General features: G+C 49.1%; 2 protein-coding genes and 1 pseudogene across 2 annotated transcripts in view; 2 read left to right on the forward strand and 1 right to left on the reverse strand.

The window, feature by feature from the left end:
* The window catches only part of LOC137143982 (cystatin-B-like), a 42,520-nt gene that overhangs the window by 14,110 nt on the left and 5,629 nt on the right, over positions 1-22,781 (reverse strand). The gene's annotated exons all lie outside the window — the stretch shown is intronic.
* LOC137143986 (epidermal differentiation-specific protein-like) lies at positions 1,902-3,689 on the forward strand (annotated as a pseudogene).
* On the forward strand, positions 15,204-18,239 carry LOC137143980 (epidermal differentiation-specific protein-like). Its single transcript, XM_067534067.1, has one exon. The coding sequence runs from the start codon at positions 15,398-15,400 to the stop codon at positions 16,415-16,417; it is 1,020 nt and encodes a 339-aa protein (XP_067390168.1). The 5' UTR covers positions 15,204-15,397; the 3' UTR covers positions 16,418-18,239.

A 22,781-nucleotide genomic window follows, 5' to 3' on the forward strand; every position in this document is an offset into this window, starting at 1 on the left:
TCCCTGGAACAACCCTCCAGTTAGCTGAAGGCCGCTATCAGATCCCCCTCACTCTTCTCTTCTGTAGACTAAATAAGCCCAGTTCCCTCAGCCTCTCCTCATAAGTCATGTTCTCCAGCCCCGTAATCATTTTCATTGCCTTCTGCTGGACTCTCTCCAACTTGTCCACATCCTTTCTGTCGTGGGAGGCCCCAAAACTGGACACAATACTCCAAAGGTGGCCTCACCAATGATGACTAGAGGGGAATAATCACTTCCCTCGATCTGCTGGCAATGCTCCTACTAATGCAGCCCAATACGCCGTTAGCCTTCTTGGCAACCAGGGCACACTGCTGACTCATATCCAGCTTTTTATCCACTGTAACCCCCAGGTCCTTTTCTGCAGAACTGCTGCCTAGCCAGACTTCAAATTAAGTCAGGACCTGGTTCTGTCTGGGCCACAATCTCATGTCAGGTTTGGATGGGGTGAGAGCGACCCCTCCTTCCTCTTCCTTGGTCAGTATCATCAATTGATATAATTTTCAGTTCCTTGTTTACCAGTCTCTTGAACAGGCTTTTTTACATGTAGGTAACCAGATTCTCCACTTACAACTGGAATCGCAGCCACCATTTTGCTCTGGTCTGCCTCAGTTTCCCTAGTAAGGACAGATAGAGATCTGTCTTCCTAGCCACCAGGACCCGCTCATCAAGGGGGTTACTATTAGAACAACTGTAAAGTGAGAGCAGGGACAGCGACGTGCTAAACCTGTGGCATATAAGGATGGCAGCTGGAAAGTGCTTTTCAACCAGCCGGCTGAGTTCAGGGAGATATAAGGGGTCAGCTGAGAGTGCTGATAAACCCGGTCCGCTCAGACGCGCTCTGTTAATGTGTGTGTGTGTGTGTGTGTGTGTGGCTGTTTATTTGAGTCTTAGTTCCTGCAGGGTAGCTGCATTGGCAGGGGACTTGCAGAAGGGAGACTTTACGCTCCGTATACAAACACAAGTAACACAAGCAGTACATTAATAGAATTACAACCCTCCCCGACTTCAAGGAAAGTAACCCTAATAAATGAGCGTACCCCAAGGAGATGGGCAAATCTGGTAACAGCAGAAGGGAAGTATGAGGGGGGATCTGATAGCAGCCTTTAGCTACCTGAAAGGGGGTTCCAGGGAGGATGGAGCTAGGCTGTTCTCAGTGGTAGTAGATGACAGAACTAGGAGCAACCGTCTCTAGTTGCAGTGGGGGAAGTCTAGGTTGGAAATTAGGAAAGACTTTTTCACCAGTAGGGTGGTGAAGCACTGGGATGGGTTACCTAGGGAGATGGAGGAATCTCCATCCTTAGAGGTTTTTAAGATGCGGCGTGACAAAGCCCTGGCTGGGATTATTTAGTGGGGGTTGGTCCTGCTTTGTGCAGGGAGTTGGACTAGGTACCTCCTGAGGTCCCTTCCAGCCGTAATCTTCTATGATTCTATGATAATGTCCATGATCTATTCATTAGAGTTCACATAGATTACGCTTCCATATATTGCTCCACCGTGCTGACTGCGCTGCACATTCTGTTGCAATGGGATGCCCCATAAGACATGTGGGATGTGAGGCCACCCTGCTCCTGCTCTTAACCTGACCCATCTCCAGGCATGGGCCTGACACTTGTGAACCACCCACACAAAGATATCCGTGGGATCAAGCAGAGGAGACATAATGCATCTAGACCTGCTGTCCGCACTGGAGTCCTGGGCTCCCCATAGGGCAATGCTGCAACTCATGCTGTGTAGCTTTTCTCCCATCACAGCGCGTGTTAGTGCAAGAGCTGCATCCAACTCTGCTCTTTGGCACACACTCCTCCCTGGCCGGCCTTCAGAGATCCTGAGTATGGAGGAGCAGTCTGTGCTTTTGAGGAAGGTGAATACGGGGTATCGGTATGGATAACCACATCTCCTCTCCGCAGCTGGTGTATGAAGACCTGGAGGATCCTCAGATCACTCTCTATGCGCACACAAACGATGGAGGGCAAAGGACTTTAGCAAAGCTTTTGATACTGTTTCTCACAGTATTCTTATCAGCAAGTTAAAGAAGTATGGGTTGGATGAATGGACTATAAAATGGATAGTGAACTGGCTAGAGCATAGGGCTCAACGAGTAGTGATCAATGGCTCCATGTCTAGCTGGCAACCGGTCACAAGCGGAGTTGCCCAGGGGTCGGTCCTGGGGCCAGTTTTGTTCAACATCTTTATTAATGATCTGGAGGATGGGGTAGATTGCACCCTCAGCAAGTTTGCGGACGACACTAAGCTGGGGGGAGTGGTAGATACCCTGGAGGGTAGGGATAGGATACAGAGTGACCTAAACAAACTGGAGGATTGGGCCAAAAGAAATCTAATGAGGTTCAACAAGGACAAGTGCAGAGTCCTCCACTTAGGAAGGAAGAATCCCATGCACAGCTATAGACTGGGGACCGACAAGCTGGGCAGCAGCTCTGCAGAAAAGGACCTGGGGGTAACGGTGGATAAAAAGCTGGATATGAGTCAGCAGTGTGCCCTGGTTGTCAAGAAGGCCAATGGCATATTGGGCTGCATTACGAGGGGCATTGCCAGCAGGTCGCGGGCAGTGATTATTCCCCTCTATTCGGCATTGGTGAGGCCGCATTTAGAATATTGTGTCCAGTTTTGGGCCCCCCACTACAAAAAGGATGTGGACAAGTTGGAGAGAGTCCAGCGGAGGGCAACCAAAATGATGAGGGGGCTGGAGCACAGGACTTATGAGGAGAGGCTGAGGGAACTGGGCTTGTTTAGTTTGCAAAAGAGAAGAGTGAGGGGGGATTTGATAGCGGCTTTTAACTACCTGAAAGGGGGTTCCAGGGAGGATGGGGCTAGGCTGTTCTCGGTGGTGGCAGATGACAGAACAAGGAGCAACGGTCTCAAGTTGCAGGGAGGGAGGTCTAGGTTGAACATTAGGAAAAAGTTTTTTACTAGGAGGGTGGTGAAGCACTGGAATGGGTTACCTAGGGAGGTGGTGGAATCTCCATCCTTAGAGGTTTTTAAGCTGAGACTTGACAAAGCCCTGGTTGGGATGATATAGCTGAGGTTAGTCCTGCTTTGAGCAGGGGGTTGGACTAGATGACCTCCTGAGGTCCCTTCCAACTCTAATATTCTATGATTCTATGATTCTAACAAAGAAGACTGACATGACCACAGATTATTTTGATGACAAGGCATCTTCTCACATTGTCCAGAGAGGAGCCTGGCTCCTTTGTGAGCACCCCAATTGAACAGGCTGATATCATGTGACCTGGTCAGGACAGAGACTTCATGACTATGGGCTGATTAGATTCCATGACCGGTGTTCCCATGTGCCTCCCTTGCGACCCAGCTGCCCCATTGTCACCTGCAAGGATTTATGAGAGCAGAAGAAGGTGGAGAAGGAGAAGGAAATTGTGATTGATGAGATTGTGGGAACCAAGATGACAGTTCATGAGCAAACCTTCACCACCAGCAGCAGGGAGTACGAGGCCTCCACCACCCACAGCTTCAACTTCAGGAGCTCCTCCACTCTCAGAATGGGAACCAAGGTAGAAATGGGGGTCCCAGGCGCCTCCATCTCTGTGGAGACAGAAATAGCCACCACCCTCACCGTGGAGAAAGGGACGAATGTGTCAACTACCACTAGGGAAAAAGAGAATGTGTCTCTGCCAGCCTGGACAAATGCGTGACTCAGTTTCTCCAATCACATGGTACGGATACTCACCAGGCGTGGACGGGTTAATCTCTTTCATGAGATGGGACAAACAATGCAGCAACTGGGCAGAAACCACATCAACACTGATGAATTATCAAGAACTGACAACATGTGAACTGAGCTTTAGAATAAGGAATACCAAATTCTGTGGAATCAGTATAATTAAAGTTACATGTATTGGCTTGCAATTGCATCCTGATTCAAATCATTAGTCTGATCTGTGTGGGAAGCCTCCCCACCTCCGACCTCCAAAGTAATTTGCATACTGTGGTTTGACTTCAGAGGAATGAGGTTCTGGAACGGCCTGTCAAGGGGATTAGTGAGGGCAAATAAAGTCACTTTTTTCAAGACTGAGCTTGATATATTTATGGAGGGAATGGTACGAGGAAGTTGCCTTTGATGGCACATGGCCCATCTGCCACTCCTATTAGCAGATATCTCCTGCGTCCAGAGATGGGACACTGGATGGGGGGGCTGTGAGTTACTACAGACAATTCTTTCCCAGCTGTCTAGCTGGTGGGTCTCACCCACACGCTCAGGGTCTAACTGGTTGCTGTCCTTGGGCTCAGGAAGGAATTTTTCTCAGCGACCCCAGGGCAGGGTTCCCTTCTTCTGGAGCATGGGGCATGGGTCACGTGCTCGTCTGAACTAGAGTAAGCGGTAGATTCTCTGTAGCTTGAAATCTTTATATGAAGGGTTGAGGACTTCAGTAGCTAAGCGCAGACAGAGGTTACCGCCCGGCTGCAGGAGCAGGTGGGCGAGGTTGTGTTGTCTGTGATGTGCAGGAGGGCATGTTAGATAATCACGATGGTCCCTTCTGGACTTGAAGTCTCCGAGTCAGGCTGGATTCAAACAGGCGACCTACATGTGAAAGGTCTGGTTCAGGAGCCGAGCCAACAAAGATGATCAGCTACACCCTGAGCATGTGAGCAAAAAGCAGCCAGACAAGCACCTCAGGGCGCTGGCCCACCCCTCCCAGTGTCCCATCCCCAGCCATGACCACTCCTGATGCTTCACAGGAAGGAGACCAAAAAAAACCAAAAACACAAAATCTTCCCAAAATACACCGAGCGGAAAAATCCATTCCTGTCCCCTGCCACTGGCTGCCAGAAACCCAGAAGCATGAGCTTTAGAAACATGAGACAAAGTCTATGAATCTATAGCAGGGCTTCCTTATTACTGATAATGTGCTGACAGTGCTGCACATTGTTTCAATTGTATGCCCCATAAGACATGTGGGATGTGAGGGCACCCTGCTCCTGCTCTTAACCTGACCCCTCGTCACTCATGGGCCTGACTCTTTGAACCACCCACACAAAGACATTTGTGGGATCAAAGAGAGGGGGACACAATGCAGCAGTCACAGCTCTGAATGCGCCAGGTCAGCAGCTGTTGTGGAAAAGTCTGCAGGTAGGGGAGGAGCAGTGATGGACAAACTGCACTTGCAAGCCCAGCAACTTGCAGACCTTTAGAAGCAAGGTTAGAAGCAGGAGTGTGAGGAGCGAGAAAAGGATCATCTGCATGAAGTGGGAATGGAGAAAGGGTGCCAAAAAGCCCCCAGTCCAGGAGGTGGGGGGAGACCCCCTGTCCTTTTTCCCCCGGGTGTCGTAAACTCCTCATTATTTCCTCACTTTAGAGAAGGGGAGGATGTGGATGTGGTTTTCTAATGTTTTTGAAATGAGGTGTGACTTGAGGCAGGTGAGGCAGGCAGACATGTACTGTGTCTGTCTCTTTCTGTTGCTGGGCAAGGCTCTAGACACTTTCACCCTATGGTCAGCGGGGACTATAGAGATTATGAGCAGTGTAAACAGGCAAAATGTGATGCAAACCTTTAAACTGACCCCACAAAGCCTACAGAAGGGAGTTTCAGGGAGTTCAGGAAGCAAGGTGTATGAACTAAGCTGAGGTTGCTACCCAAATGAGGGGTCACATCAGAAAACAAGGGGTTGGTTGGGGAGTTACCATGACTGATGAGTCTTAAAAGGAGATCTGAGTGAATAATTGAGTTTTAAGTTTAGCTACCAATAAATTCAGTTTATTTCTAATGAAAATGTAATTTTTTGGTTTTTCTTCACAAAATGAAATACTAAAAAAATGAAAATCATTCTGTCGAACCAAACCTTTTGTTCGATCTGAAACAAAAAAATAAATCAATGTCTCGTTTCAGTTTTTTTGTCCTTTTGTGCTTTTTACAAGTATTGTTACATTTTCAAACAAGGTTGAAACAAAACCTTGTTTCAATATGTTTTGAAATTAAAAGTCAAAACAATTCATATCAGAAATGTCAGAACGAACTATTTTGTCTCTTTCCTAAAATGTTTCCTCCTTTTTTACTTGGGTGAAACTATTTGCTAAATTGGACCTGACTTCACTAATAGTTTTAACTCCCTGAGACTGCACTGTTGATGAAGTACTATTCGACTGCAGACTGTTACTCAGCTTAACTTACGAGTTAATAAATTTGGAGCAGTTATAGAAACTCTGCTCCTGTGACCAAAAATAGATCAAACAGATAACAATCCTAGAGAAGTGCATGTAACAGGGACATGGTGTATCCTTATGTGAATAGTTGGCCTGGGTTTGACAGAAAACTAACAGGGATGGAAGAGATCAGAGAACAAGGATTGGGCCCAAGCAGAGACACCCCCCGCCCCCCACCGGAGGAGAGGACCCACTGTAATGATCAGTGTATTGAGCACCTCCACCCAGAGATGTTGCTGTATCTTTGTCTTAGTGCTCAGTTGTTGTCGTTGTGTTACCGTGTTGTATTTGTTGGAAAGGTTTAGAGAAAGTATTAGTCCTGCCTGGTGAGCTGGAACTGGTACTTGCAATGTCCCACTAAATCCCTGTTACTCTATATGCAGCTGTTACCACTGGCGGCAGCAGCTTCCAGACGACAAAAGCACTTCTGACTGAGAAGAAATGTCCTTGTTGTGTGGATGCGACTGGACTCTAGGAGCGCGTGACAGACTTTCAGCTGTTGTGCTCTGTGAATGAGTGGACCGAAGAGAAAGCAGCGTGCTTGGATGGTGATGGCAGAGAATGTTATCAGGAGCCAGTGCGGGGAGTGCATCGTACAGACAGTTACACAAACACAGGATAGCTACGACGAGGGATTGGCCCTTTGAAAAGTGGCAGGAATGGCCAGGGGAGCCCCTGCACAGTTATATGTGTGCTTGGAGGTGGCTGTGACAGGGCTTTCCCTGCCCCACCCTGGCTGAGAGGTGGCTCAAGAGAAGTAGAATCTGCTGCGCTGAATCTGGAAGCAGGAATGCAAAGAGGGGCCTATGGCCAGGTGGAAGTTGTGAGAGAATCCTGTCTGAAAAGCCAGTTTGTGAACAGTTTAACAGATATCAGCTGGTAATTCCCAGCCTCAGGGTGACTCCTTTATACCTGATACAGTTCAGCTGTTTCCTGATATGGCTTAGGCCTTTGATCTCTGGCCTCTTGAAACAGCTTAGACCCAGCAATGGCCCCCTTGTCTGAAAACAAAGCTTCAAAGGCTGGGTTTTGACATAGCAGGTGTTGGGGAATTTGCATCCCTCCCCCCTGGAGTCCTCAGGGAACCCACCCGGCCGGCCAGGACCCCAAAAACGTATTTAACACTTCTTGTCACAGAAGTCTGGGACTGTCTGGCACATTTCAATATTTCGGATCCTCCTGCTGTAATTACTATGAGGCGGGAGCACAACTGATTGAAAGACCATTCTCAGAGAGCAGTTATCAGTGGTTCGCTGTCAAACTGGGATGGCACATCTACCCGGGGAGGTCAGTCCTGGGTCCGGTGCCAATATTTTAATGAATGGCTTGGATAATGGGGAGTATGTGTATAAAATTTGGAGAGAACACGAAGCTGCGAGGGGCTACAAGCACTTTGAAGGACAGGCCTGGAATTCAAAATGCCCTTGACAAATTGGAGAACTGGTCTGACTTCAACAAGATGAAATGCAAGAAGGTTAAGTGCATGTCATGTGTAAGATTCCTTTAACCATTTAATAAGCCTCTTCTTTTCTTTTTATATTAAACCTCTAGTTTTTGGTTACTAAAGGACTGGCACAAGTGTGATTTTTGGTAAAATCTGAACTTTATATTGACTTGGGGAGGGCGCTGATCCTTTGGGATTAGAATAACCCTCTCTGTGATTAATCTAATGTTCAGTAAACTCTCATCATAAACACCAGCAGTCCGGGTGGTAAGCCAGGGGCTGGAATGTCTAAGGGACTGTGTTTTCTCTTGTTACCAGTGTGGTAACACAGGAGCTCACTTCTGTTACTGGCTTGGTAAAATCTATTTATAGAATAAGACACCAGTTTCAGAGTGTGTCGGCCCTGTTTTTGTACCAGTCTGTCCTAAATCTGGCACTCTCAGCTGTGACCCACACCAAGCCCGGCCATCGGTCACAGGTGTAATTACAGGATGGTCTTATGTCAGACACAAGAGATAATTTCCCTGCTCTGCTCAGCTCAGCACTGGTGAACCCTCAGTTTCGGAGAGATGTGGAGAAATTAGAGATTGTACAGAGGAAAGCAACAAAAATAATAGAAGGCTTAGAAAACCTGACCTATGAGGAAAGGTTTAAAACACAGGGCATGTGAGGTCTTGGGAAAAGAGTGGGGGAGGGTCTGACCCGTTAGCAGTCTTCAAATGTGTAAAGGGCTCTTATAAAGAAGACAGTGACCCACTGTTCTCAATGTCCACTGAAGCTAGGTCAAGTACTAATGGGCTTACTCTGCCGCAAAGGAGATGTAGGTTAGATATTCGCAACATTTTTCTAGTTCTATGGATAGTTAAGCTCTGGATTAGGTTTCCAAAGGACGCTGTGGAAGAGCTGCCCAGATTCCTGTGAGTATGTGTCTGCAGACATTGATGACTGGATAATTACAATGCTGTTGGATTCAGAATATGAAACAAGTCTGATCTCTGGAGAACAGCCACGGCTGAAAGAAAAATCTGTATTGCAGGAATGAAAACGGTGATCAGTAATCATCAGCCACTGCATGTAACAGCATGATCCAGCTACCCCGGGACCTGGGATTTCTACATCCTAAATGGACTTTTCTAGTAGTGACCAGTATTCCTAGTGCTACGAGTGGATTTCATCCAAGGGTAGCACAAGAACTCCTGGGATGTTACTAGACCTCACTTGTTCCTGGGCTGTGTTCAGATACCTCTGCCAAATGTGGGTAGGAGGAAGTGTGGACCCGAGGGGCAACTCCAGGGGCCTCCGGAGTAGCTGGGATGGCAGCGCGTGTAGACGTAGCTGTGCTCTGCCTCACTCACAGCAGCAGTAACGTACAGCAGCAACGCTTGTACGTACCCAGGTACCGGCCGGTTTGTGCAGCCCATGGCTCACAGCCCGCACTGTGTCCCCCAGCCAGCTCACTAAAGCAGTGTGTCATACAGCTGGCTTGGGTGCATCTACATGACCTGCCATTTGCACCCCCAGCTGCAGTGTAGACGCAGCCTTAGAGGGGCCGTTACCATGTCGACAGCGTGAAAGGCAGGAACTGCTCCCTGGGGCAGGTGTGGTGAAGTCAGGCCATCGTGCCATAAACCCCTCAGGAGAAAGCACCGGTGCAGTGAGCCTGTCGCTGTGTTCGCTACGGATATCCAGTCAGGATTGCTGTTGAACAGAACACCATTTCAAGCTGGGCCAATGGGTAAGTTCTGGGTAAGAGCAGATGATGTGACAGATCCAGAAATTCAACTAGTTAGAAATCAGCCCATGGGGATAGTATTCAGCATCGCTGCTGTCTCAGGGTCAGAGCCACAGGCCATGTACTGGAGCCAAAGTCAGGAATTGGAGCTGAGGAACAGAGCCAAGTTGCCTGGGATGGGGCAGGTCACCCCTGGGATCTGCCCTGAGAGCAGGGGCAGTGCCAGCCTCTCCTCACTGGGGTGCGGCCTGAGGTGGGCTAGCCAGAAAACTGGGTTAGGAAGTGGGGAGCAGGGCTGCACTATAAATCTTGTGCGCGTACACTGAGTTTTTGAACACTACACACTGACACACGTCTCTGCTGGTGCCGGCACGGCGCTGCCTTCAGAGCTGGCAGCCGGAGAGCGGTGAGGGCTGGCCGGGCACCCGGCTCTGACGGCCGCGCTGCCAGCAGCAGCAGCACAGAACTGCAGGAAAGGGTGGCGCTCATTGGCAATTCCTCACCGTCACAGACACCGCACACACCTCCGCCAGGCACAGCTCCTGAGGTAACCGCACCTCTGCCCCTGTGTCCTGCTAGAGAGCGCCCCGCCTGGGTCTGCGGCTCTCGCTGTCACCTGCTCCTGGTGAACCCAGCTTCCTCTCCCTGCAGATCAGGGACTGAGGCAACTCCTGCTGCCCTTCACTGGGGCTGCCTGAGCAGGTCTGAGGTATGTTTACATTGCGCTACAGCAGCACAACTGTGGCGCTGCGAATACACTGCTGCAGCCACGCCGCTGGAGCGCTGTCCTGTGAGCACAGCCCGCCTTGCTGGAAGGGTTTCCATCCTGGGATGCGATCCACCTCTCCGAGAGGCGGTGGCTGGGTAGATGGAAGAATACTTCCACTGACCTAGTGCATCGACGCTGGGGGCTGGCAGCCTAACTCATCACGCAGGGGGCAACTTTCTTCACAGCCCGGAGTGCTGAAGCGAGATTGCCCTAAGTGTTAGGTGAAGACCAGGCCTGAGGTTAGTTCAGCACCTGCCGTCCTGCTCTGTGCAGGCAGTGACAGAGTTACCAGTGACCAGCCTTCACACAGCAGAGTGTGATTTATTGCAGGGAAAGCACTGCAGAGAAAAGGTATCACAAACCAATAAACAGCTCACACGCACACACGCTCACCTGCAGTACCCGTCTCCTGCACTGACCCTGGCAGGCTTCCAGGTAATTCAGGACCTGGTTCTGTCTGGGTCACAATCTCATGTCAGGTTTGGATGCGGTGACAGCGACCCCGATTCCCCCTCCCTTGGTCGGTATCATCATTTGATATCATTTCCAGGTCTTTGTTTCCAGTCTCCTCAGCCGGCTCTGTCACGTGTAGGTCACCAGTCTCAGTCCAGCCAGACTCAGGATCCTCTAATGTGACCTCCTGCACATTGTCTGGAGTAGTGCAGAGCCCTCCCCGCCTAGTGTCCCATCTCCGGCCACGGGAGAGATTTGCTAGTAGCAGTTGTGGATGGGCCATGTGCTAAAATAGGCAACATCATCCTACCATCCCCCCATACATTTATCAAGCTCACTCGAGAAACAAGTTAGCTTATTTGTGTAGTGTGGGGGGAGAAGTTCCCCTCCTTCATGGCTGCTGCTACCTCTGCAATCTGTCTAGGAACAGCTGTATGCTTTGCTTGAGCTTTTCACTGCCATGTTACAGTGTCATAGGATTGGCAGAACACCTTAGCTTACCTCAGATTCCCCACTTGCAGCTGGAATTGCAGCCACCACATTGCTCTGTTCTGCCTCAGTTTCCCTGGTAAGGACAGGCAGGAATCTGTCTTCCTAACCATCAAGACCTAATTTGATCATAACTTCACTCAAAGAGCGCTTGATCACCCCCTCTGTCCTTGGGTGTTTATGATGTTCCCTGCTTCATGACAGATGTGCCTCTTCTACTGAACACTTCTGAATAAATTCAGATAAAGAAATGCTCCAGTCACATTCTTGTTACCATTCATGGTATTTCCCTGGGACACTCAATTCCTATTGGGCGCAGATAGCACAAGTTGTGAGCTCCTATTGGGCGGCTATGTGATATTGTGATAGTGAGCAGCCAATCTCCAGGTATAAAGCTGGTTGGACAGAGCCTCTCCTGTCTGCAGCAGCAGCTGGATAGGAAGGTGCATCCAGAACTCTCCACGTGTCCGAAGTTGAAGTGGGAAGCAGAGGTATGAATTGTTAATTTATTATTATGCTGTCTCTCCGCAGCTGATGAAAGCAACTAGAGAAGAATTACAGAGAGATTGTGGATTTAGTTGCATGGTTCCCATGAGCTCACCACATCCCCTGAGATGATTTGACAGCAGCTGCAGAAGGAATTTAACTCTCAAAGAGAGGAGAGGATATTGCTACCACCAGGAGTGAGAGCGCCCCACCCATATGTAGGAGAGGTGATTTCTGAGTGCAGGGGGAGACAACACCGCTAGGAGGGGAAGGAATATTTACTTTGCAGGAAGAGACAGCAGATACCACAGGAATGAAGAACAAGGCCCTTTTTAGTATAAGTATTTAGCCAATATTTGGGGTCTTGTGGGTGGTTTCCATTAGGAGGAGATATTGAGGAATTAGTCTGGTATTTCTCTGATGCCATCCTCATGATTTACAAAGTCCTGGTTCCCTGAACACAGCAGGAATCAAACAGCTGGAGGGAGTTTCCTTGTTCACAATTCCAAGCCTCTTTCCAGCCAGTGCTCTGCCCAGAAACCTCTCTCTCTTGGCTTTTTCTCAGGGCTGTGCGACCGGTGCTTCTCTTGCTGTGTCCTTGGCTTTCTGTCTCTCTTTCCCTGCTCTCCGGCTGCTGCTGACACACAGACACACACACAGCTCCTCACAAATCAATGCCCAGCCCTTCTGTTCGCATCCAGTACAGTCTTTGGGTGGTGACTTCCCTTTTTTCAGCTGTCATTACGGAGGGAAGGGCTGTGGGTAGAAGGTGTGAGGGGGCTGGGGGAAGAAGTGGAGGGGAGGGAAGAACATTTCAGACGTTATTTCCTCATTGTGAAGGGTTGTTATGGAATTGTCTCTTCAAGGGAAGTGATGGAAACATCATCACGTAGGGAGAAATCCAAGAGTGCTGGGAACAGACTGTCGGGAACTGTAGAGGAGTCCAGTCCACTCACCACAAGTACACCTCCCTGCGGCCAGGTCTGGGAATGAGCTCTCACCCCAGCTGGTGCCTCTGCCACTGGTTACTCACACCATGACCATGACCCCTCACTCTCTCTTCCCAACTTGGGATGCTGTCTCACCAGGAGTCCGGCTGCTCCCTCTTTGTGACTCAGCTCTCTGGCCAGGCTACTGTACAGTCCCCGCTTTCCGGGGTAAGAAAGTCCCCTCAGACAAGCTGTCCATGTGCTGTCGCAGGCAGTTCTCTGTTCCAACCCCAGGTCCTGTGCCCCTTGGCCAGCGGCTGAGAGGGGAACCTGGCCTGCCGCCTACTCCTGGTTCCAGCCCAGGCACCACATGACTAGCAACCTCGGTCTGCTCAGCCTCCGTCCTGTTTGCTGTTTCCCTGGGTTTCTTCTTACCCCACGTCTCTATCTCCGTGCCTGTCTCTGGGCTTATCACCAGCGCGTTCTCCACTGCCTCTGGTTACTGCAGCCCTTAGCTGCTCGTCACACTCCCTAGTCCAGGGCAGGATCCCAGCGCTTACTCTCCCCATGGATCTCCTCCTTGTCCCTGGCCAACTCCCTTTCCCACTTAGGACAGACCATAGACCTCCTCTCTGCACCCCCTTCCTGCTGTCACTTCCTGCCTTTATAGTCCTAGTTCAACCCCTCCCCGCCGGGCTTCATCTGCCATTGGGGCTCCAGATCACAGCAGAAGGACCTGGCGGGCTGGGAAACCTCCCTCCCCCCCAGCCGACACCAAATGCTCACACACCTTCCTGTGGTGCTGCTCTGACTTACCTGCTGCTGCAGCAACCCCCCCCCCCCTCCACGCCGCAGGGCAGGGGTCTGTGTGAGCTCCCCTCCCCCCCATCTCACTGCTCGTTCTGCCCCCAGGACTGGCAAACCCCAGGCACCCTCCAGCGCTGAGCGCTCCCCATAACACACTGCCCCTCCCACCAAGCCCAGCCAGCCTCCCCAGTACTGCTACCCTCCCCGAAACCCTCGCCCCTTTCCAGCACGCCCCCAAACTGCTGCCCTCGCCCGCACTCTGCCCAGTGTCGGGTTCCCAAAAGAGCTGGCACCCAGTGCTACCCTGCTGTGCTGTGTCCCAGATGCTGCTCCCCCAAGAACCCACACCCCAGACTAGTCTGAGAAACTGCAGCCAAGGCAGGCTCAGAAAACACCTCCCCTTTCTCTCACCCCCCTCAACCCCCTTCCTGTCTGTGCAACACCCCCTCCCCGCTCGGCCCCCTCCTCTCCACACACACCCTGCCCCCGAGGCCCCGCCGCTCTCCCCACAGAGCTGAGAGCTCCCCCCGCCACTTGAACAAGTAAAAAAACTAGGGGGGAGCATTGGCTGCCCCCAGGTGCCCCTCATTGCCGCCAGCCGGCTGCTTACCTCGTGGGAACACTCTGAGGGGCTCTGGGCCAGGTGGAGGGGATCCGTTCCTCCCGGCCATTTATTGCTCAGCTGCCGGGCCCTGCATAGCTGGCACTGGCCTGAGGACAGGACAGGATAGTGGTGCCTGCCCCTGCCACACACTGCGTGATCCAATTCCAGGCCAGCCCTGCAGTGGTTTGCAAGGGAGGGCAGGGAATGGCCCACCTCTGCACAGAGCATAAGGCTGGCCTGGTGGCGTCTTGTCTTGTCCTGTCTAGCTCTCTCGCCTCCCACTTGGAAAAGTGATGATGAGAGCGGGCCCTGTTGCCCCCTTCCTCCTCCTCCCCCCAACCCCCGTTCTGACAATTTGCTCCAGCATCAGTGGGAGGAGGAGTCCCATAAAACCCCAGTCTCCTGTGATCCGGGAGCAGTGCATGTGAATGAGAGGTTAATTGTGAAAACACTTTGCACTGCCAAAGCACTTTCCTTCTGATGACCTCAAAGCACCTCACCAAAAACAATGAATTAAGCTACACCACACTCCGCTGAGGCAGGCAAGTGTTATCCCTGTTTTAGGATGGGGAAGCTGAGGCAGGGCTGATTAAGTCCCCTATACCCACTGCCTTTTAAATCAATGAAAGACCCCCCTTGATTCAAGCCTTAACCGACTGGTGGTCCAATGTCACTGCAGGTCTGTGACGGGGCCATTATAAAACCCAAATCTTCACATTCCAGCTCCGCTTTCACACCAAGCCAGGCTGCTTCTGCCCTTAAATCTTGCTTTCCATTTCCCTTACCTGGAAAACAAATGAGTGTCTTTCAAGGGACTCTTAATTGATGACTGAACTGGCTAGCAGGTGAGGGGGCAGGAGACACGGCCGGTGCGGGGGGGAAGGGAAGGAATCGGTCTGGCAAATGCAGAGAAGCATGGCAGCAGTGACAAGTGGACTCAGCTATGGGGCGGGCAGGCTGGGAGCAGATTCAGACTGTAGCACTGCCCGAGCCCAGCCAGGTAGGCAGCGACAGGCAGAGAGTGAAGAGAAATTGAAACTGAGACCGGAGAAGAGAAGTTAGAAGGCTGGAGGCAGTCCCATGCTGCATGTGTGCCTGGCGTGCTGAGTGTTACATGCTCCATGCAGATAGGATCCCGGGTGACTGAGGGGAGCCTGCATGGAGAAATAAAAGTTCTGCCTTCCCAGCAGAGAGGGCAGGGAAATAGGCGGGGTAACCACAGCCCCTCAGGGGAGGCTCAGCCTTTCCCCACCTTTAATACCAACCGTCCATGCCAATGCACCTCCATCCAGACCTGCCACCCCCACTGGAGTCATGGCTCCCCCATACAGCAATGCTGCAACTCATGCTCTGTAACTTGTCTCCCATCACAGGGCCTGTTCTCAGAGCAAGAGCTGCATCCGACTCTGCTCTTCGGGACACAATCCTCCCTGGCGGGCGATTCAGCCAGAGCCACCAATCAGAGGGACATTCCCAGCGAAGTGCAGAATGAATAAGATCATCGTCTACCAGCATGAGAACTTCAAGGGACTGTCCAGAGAGTTCACCTCCGACATACGTGACCTGCGACAGGTGGATTTTGATGACACCATTTCCTCACTGAAGGTCATTGGGCAGCCATGGGTGGCCTTCAGAGATCCTGATTATCGAGGACATATCTGTGCTTATGAGGAAGGTGAACATAGGTGTCTCAATACATATCTGAATGACCATATCTCCTCTCTGCAGCTGGTTAATGAAGACCTGGAGGATCCTCAGATCACCCTCTATGAGCACCCAAACTATGGAGGGCAAAGTAAGGTGTTAACGAATGAGACCGACTTGACCGCAGGATATTTTGATGACAAGGCATCTTCTCACATTGTCCAGAGAGGTGCTTGGGTCCTCTACGATCACCCCAATCGAGGTGGCTGGTATTATGTGGCCCGGTCAGGAGAGAGGCTTCCCAACTATGGGACAATTGGATTCCACGACCGGTGTTCCCACGTGCGTCCATTGCAATCTGGCCGCCCCATTGTCACTGCCAAGGTCTTATGGGAGCAGAAGAAGGTGGAGAAGGAGAAGGAAATTGTGATTGATGAGATTGTGGGAACCAACAGAACAGATCATGAGCAAACCTTCACCACCACCACCAGCAAGGAGTACCAGACCTCCACCACCCACAGCTTCAACTTCAGTAGCTCCTCCACTCTCAGAATAGGAGCCAAGGTGGAAGTGGGGATCCCAGGCTTCTCCGTCTCTGTGGAGACAGAAATATCCACCACCCTCACCTTTGAGAAAGGGACGAGTGAGTCAACCACCACTAGGGAAAAAGTTGAGGTGTCTCTGCCAGCCAAGACCCCTCCCCACACAGAGCTGACCATCAACGTCGTGAAGAAGGAGGTCACCATTTCAGTGCCAGTGGAGCTGACCATTATGCAGGGCGGGAAGATGAAGACAGAGCATGGGGAATACCGGAGCACATCAGGGCGCAGCATCCGCACCGAGTACACTGCGAAGAAGATCTAGGTTCCAGCAGGAAAGCATCCTTCCCCCTGCTGAGCCCCTTGTGTTTCCTGCTCCTTTCACACACCCCCTTCATGTCTGCTTCCAAGAGAGGGCCAAGGGGGTTTAGTCTGTCCTGTCCTCTCTCAGCCATGCATGAACTGGTTCTGACACAGGCCTCCTCAATTGATTGCTGTCTCCACCCTACCCTGCAACACAGGGTGCGTTAGCAAAGGAGACTTACAACCACCCCCACTGCATTGTCCAATGGGGACAGCTGGGATCCCTCTGGAGGGCGTTTCAGAGTCCAAGGTGTAACTAGAATGTCACTGAATTACCTGCTTTTCCTCTGTAGGTGCAAACATGAGCTGCTTACGCAGGTTTTACTCTTCCCGTGACTCCAACGAGATTTCTGTGTAAGGATCTCCGGGTTGGGCCCAATATTGGGACACTGCAATTTTTAACAGCAGTTTTGTATTTGATATAGAATGCTTTATACATCCAAAGCCCTCTGCAGATATTAGCTAATTCATTCTCACCGTTTCCCTTTCAGAGAGGTAGCACATTTCAACCCCCCTTCCAGGAAGTGATGCGACTGGCCGTGGGCTCCCCAGTGAGTCGCTGGTGGAGCTGAGGTTAGAATTCAGGCTCTCCGGACTCCCAGCCCTGTGCTCATTTCTCTAGACCCCATTCCTTTGCAAAGAGCTTTTATTAGATATTTTCTTGGCATTTTGGAACATGAGCTGGTACCTGGCTCCATGCCCACCTCCAGAGAGCTGCAGCACCAGCTTCTGCATACCCTCCATAGGGAATCTGGGAGTTCACTTTTATCTGACTCAGGTCCTTATCTGGCCCCCATGACAATAGGATTTGAGCATCTCCCACCCATGAATGCATTTATCCTCACAAAACCCCTGTGAGCTAGGGCAGTGCTATCCGCCCAGATCCATATATGGGGAACTGAGGCACAGAGGGGCTAAGAGACTTGCCCAAGGTTGACAGTGGCAGAGCAGGGAATTGACCCTGAGTCAGGCTAGCACCTTAATTCCAGGACTGCCTAGCCCAGTATCTCTGTATCTCCAAACCTATGTCCCTGGGGAGTTGTATTTACACTGATGCTCACAGTAGCTTTGTTCCTGCTCAGAGTCTCCCTGGGAGATGCTGTTATGCAGTTTCCTGATGCTGAGAAATGTCATGTGCTGAAGTTTTACTGCAATTTGTTCTTCTGATGTTTCTTTTCTCTGCTTAATAAAATGTCTGGAGCTGGCACAGAACTGAAGTTTTCTATCCACGTAAAAATCAGGGGATGCGATGCCGTGACAGGGAGGCTGCTGATTTGCCCTTTTGCTAGTGGATGGGCACGGGCTGTGTGACCATACAAGGGTGTGCTGCTGCCTTGACACAACTGCCCTCCGGTGCAGGCTGGGATACTGCCTCACAGCACATCACATGCAGCAAGGAGCTAGGACTAGAGCGCTGCTCCTTCAGCTCCACAACCAGCTCCACTACTCCATCCACACAAACGTGCTTCAGTTGCTCTTGCTAGCACGTTCCTTCTCTTTCCGGGGACTAGCTGGGTCTGTCTGTCCTCAGTCATCCACCCACACGTTCATCCGGTAGAGAACACTTACTCGTGTCTGTCACAACCACAGGACGGGATAGTCAGACCTGCTCTGACTTTTATGGAAAACCGGAAATGGCGCATTTGGTTTCATCTTTAAGTATTCCAAACAAGCCCATTTCTTTTCAAAATATGTTTGCAAATAAATAAAAATCTGTATCAAGATCATCATCAAAACGATTATCAATTTTTCACTTACTGAGAACCCAGGTTCAGTAAATGAAAAAAAGTCCATCATCTTTTCAGTAACCGTTTGGATAATTAAAAAAACAAAACAGAAAAACGGCACACAAATGTTCATGAAAAACTAAACATTTTCAAAATATTGACAGTTTTCTCTCTCTCTCACTTATTTTGAAAAATGTTTATTCATCGATGAAAAGCTTTTTGTTTGAAAAACATTGGCCATTTCTACTTTTGGGTGACTTTACTGACTTTTTTGCAGTTGTGACCCTTCTGCCAGACAGAGTCGGCCCCAGCAAGGGCTGGGTTCTATATCTAGGGTTTCCTGTCAATGACACAACACCAAACCAGCTCGAGCCCCCACCCAGTCACCTGGGAAATCACACACTGTCCCCTGGGCACCCCCAAAAGGCAATACTTCCCCTCTCGCAAGCACAGAGTCAGGGTGTAGAAAGTAACTCTTTTAATAACAGGAAGGAAGTAACACAGCACTGGTTTGTGCAAACAGAATTCATAAACACAATGAGCAGAGCCCACTCCCGTGTCTGAATTTTGTTTCACTTGCTGGACATTAATGTGTTCCTGGACTGTTTAAGAATTGATGGTTTTCAGAGCTGTTAAGATCTCTGTGATCGGAGATTGTTCAGGGTTGCCTTGTTTTTCAATTAAAATACTTTGGGTTAAAAGACCTCTGGAAAGAACTACGGAAAGCCAGGTAGTCTTTCCTGGACTAAGGTGTTCTGAGTACCCAAAGAAGTTTGGGAGCAAGGGGCAGACTCGTTTGTGAATGTTGCAGTGTCTATGCCAGGGATGGGCGACTGGCAGCCCAGGGACCACATCCAGACTGCCAGATCATCTTATCTGGCCCACCACAGCCCAGCCCAGGGCAGGTGATCTGACAGTGCCTGGACCAGATGTGTGCACCACATGATGCAGTGGCAAGAGTGTCTGGTCCTTGTGAACCTGAAGTCTTTCTCAGTTTCTAACATACGATAGCCAGGTTTGGATTTGGTCTCTGTCTATTCATCTGACATTGTCTCCACTAATTCCTGCTGCCTGAAAAGGGAAGCAAATTTCATCCAACAACTGGACTTCACATCCCACCTAGTATTCCAGCTGTCCTCAAATGGACCGCGGCCCTGCCTGCCTCTGAGATCTGCCACCGCGGAACCGGCACCAGCAACACCTGAGAGCTTGTGTATGTCTCGTCCTCTTCTGCCTTCTCTTTTGTGTTTGTTGGGGAAATGGATTTGACAAAACCAACAGCCTTGGTGAGTAAGCTGCGAATTTTGTTATCACAACCCCATTAACATTTCCATCATTTACACAAACGCATAAAGAACGCAGCTGGTTGTGTAATTTACAACAAAGCAGGGTCTGCATCATGGTGGGGTTACTGAGAAGTTAATATTTAGACTGTGAAGAGAACCTCAGTTTGTACCACTAGCCGTGGGGTGTGTAAATTAACATCTAAATAACCCATAAACCATGACAGGCTGCCAGTCGAGATTCAAGGACATCTCCAGAGCTGTGTGGGGATCCCAGGCCTAGAACAGTGCGTGTGGCAGGAGGGGCAGAAGTTTGTCTGAGGTGGATCAAACTGAGCAGCACAGAATAAGGAATCATTTAATCAGCCTCACAGACCCTCCTCACTGAGGAATCCTTTTCCCCAGGGAAGGGGTGGAAGTCCCTTCCTTTGGAGCATAGACAATAGGTCAAGGCAAAATCCCAGAGAACAGGCTGTAGAGAACAATCCTACATTAGCCACAAGGTGTGAAGGAAGAGCCACAACTTGACCATAGTGACTCCATCTTAGTTATTTTACTTTAGCCTTCCCTCTTGGCTCTTAAAACAGCAGGGCCCTCTGTGTTCAGAATGCTTGTCTGTGTCAGGGTCATGGAACGTTTCCCAAAAAAGCAAGAAAATAGCTACGACTAGTTTCTGCTAGTTATGTAGCCCTAAAAAATAAACCAGGCACCCATGTTAAATAAGGTTAAGTTAGTTGTTAATATATTTTATAAATATGTATACCTGTATAATTAAATAGTGTAAAAATGTAAGCCAATAGAAGTATTTGTATAAGAATTAAGTGTACCTATGCAAAATAAAAATGTATGCATATGTAATTCCTTTGTCTATATTATTATAAATATTTAAAAAATGTAAACTTCAGGGTCTCTCGCTACCCACTGGTTGGGAAGCGTCTGACCTCTGCAGAAATAAATTCTGAAGACTGTTCACGAGACCTGCTTGGCTCTCTTTATCCGGTGCAGAGAAACGAACCTCCTAAAATATTTTTCAACAATTCTGGCACCCAACGTGGGGCTCCTTGCATGCCACCCTGAGTTCTTCACCAGCCAATGCCCTAGCCGGCATTAGGGTGAATTTACCCTGAGAGCTTTTGAACTGGAAGTAGAACTCAGCGGAGTGCTGTAAAGCGGCAGAGACCCTTTAAGTCTCCAGGGATTCCAGGTACCTCTATGTTTTGTGTTTGTTGTCTGTTTCTTTATACTTGACAGACTTTTCTCTTGGGAGATTCCAAAAAGGGCACCCTAGCATCGTCCTTGACAGTGGCCATGCATTGAGTTTGAGGGCTCATTAACGCAGAAGTCCTGGGTGGCACAAGGTTTTTTCGTGCATGGAATCTCCCTACCCTTTCTTTGATCTGTACCTTTAATTTTGCTTGTAGTAAAATTCCTCTGGAGGTGGGTTAAAAAGATATACACATATCCCCAATTGTTCTGTGTACAGGGTGTCCACAGTGTGTGCTTAGGAAAAATACGTGCTGGTTTAAGTACTAGAATAAGGGCTCAGATCAGATTCTCTGACCTGTTCTTTAAAGAACAAAACTGAGTGCTGTGTTAACACGGAACGCGTGCGAGTGTGTGTGGAGAGTAATAGTGCTGTAGATGGAAGATGGGGCTCGGTGGCAGTAAAATCCCCAAGGGCAGCCCCTTAGGGGCGGTGTTAGCAGCATGGGCTGCAGGCAAGTTACCGGTACAGGAAGGGATGAAGAAAGCTCAAGTTATAAAATTAAATATAAAATAGCAAAAATATTATAATACGAGTACCCAAATTTGGCCTTCCCAAATTTCCTTTGACTACTGTAGGTTACAACAATTAAGGCTTGTGCTAAAAAAAAGTGGCACCTAAACAAATGAATTACTGGTATTGTTGGGCACATCTTTCTGATGGGGATTGCCCTACAGCTGCAATGCCTGTACTTACAAAAGAAATCCCACCTCCGTACAATCCAAGCGCCTTACTGTTAAGCAGCTGACAAAAAAAGCCACCTGCGCTTTTGTTTCCCCCTGCACTCCCCGTTAATCCCCCACCAGCTGTTGCCCAGCTGCCTTCCACCTTGCAACCTGACGGGGCTGCTACGACACCAGCCACAGCCCCCCCGCCCAGAAACCTCAGCCGCAGCCCCCTCTGCAGCCTACTCACATTCCACCTCCTGTTCGCCACATCAAAAAAAAAAAAACAAAAAAAAGCCCAAGCAAAAAAAAAAAAAGCAATAAAAAAAAATTAAATAAGAAATACAGCAGCGGCAGCAAAAAAAATTTTTAAAAAAGCACAAAAAAAAACAAAAAACTAAAATAAAGAAATAAATAAATAAAAATATTAAAAGCCATAAAACCGCTCCCCTTATCAGCCCCAGTCACAGCCGCACAGGTTGCCATTTCGGCCACAAGAACAAGACTAAAAAACCTGTAGCACAGGTCACTGCCCCATTGCAACTGCAATATATACCTGAAAGCCAAAGACAAAAGTCAGTGAAGGCGCACACACCTTTTGCAACGAAGCAAAAACCTATACATTAGGAAAAATTTCATAAAATCACCCAGGCCCCCAATAAGAACCCTGATGCCTTTTATACACGGCTTTGCGAAGGGGCAACTCAATACGCCCAGCTTAACCCTAAAAACATAAAAGCTATCACCGCAGCATTTGTAAATCAGTCAGCTAACAATAGCCGCAATTACTTTCATAAATCTTGTCCAAAGTAAACTAAAAAAAATATATCAGAAATCAGGGGGATTGCAACATATATATTCAAAAAAACAAGCAAAAGAAAAAAAAAAGAAAAAAAAAGTTAAAACTGCTAGCCGTAACCATGCAAAATGTGGTGTTAAATCAAAAAAAAAAAAAAGAGGGGCAAGCAAATTCCGTAAAAACTCAAGTGTGCTTTTGGTGCACATTGCCTAAACATTTTTTTTAAAAATGCCCGAAGCGCTTAGCTTCAAAAACTAATACCTACACTGCCATGCCATCTCCATACCAAACACAATATCAGAAAAGGGTGCCCCCACCTCCTCCTCCACCAGCTATAAAGCTACCGACCGTGCCTGGCCAGGGCTACTCTTACTCACAATGACTCTTAAAAAACCCCTCAAACTCACTAATACTAAAAATAAATCTGTTAATAATTATTTGTGTTGTTTAAATGTGCCTGTAAGTTATAAGAAAGGGGGGAAACCATATGTTACTATAACTATAAAAAATATAAATGATAAATGTTTAATTAATACAAAACCAACAAAATCAGTTCTAGCAGTAAGTGTAAAAAAAGCCAAGTGCAAA

Source organism: Emydura macquarii, unplaced genomic scaffold, assembly GCF_026122565.2.
Source record: "Emydura macquarii macquarii isolate MOO-44397 ecotype Brisbane River unplaced genomic scaffold, CSIRO-AGI_Emac_v2 contig_3375, whole genome shotgun sequence".
In the NCBI taxonomy this organism is placed as follows: domain Eukaryota; kingdom Metazoa; phylum Chordata; order Testudines; family Chelidae; genus Emydura; species Emydura macquarii.

Bases quoted from the DNA above. Each gene is read 5' to 3' on its own strand.
- LOC137143980 (XM_067534067.1), top strand. From the start codon at position 15,398: ATGAATAAGATCATCGTCTACCAGCATGAGAACTTCAAGGGACTGTCC.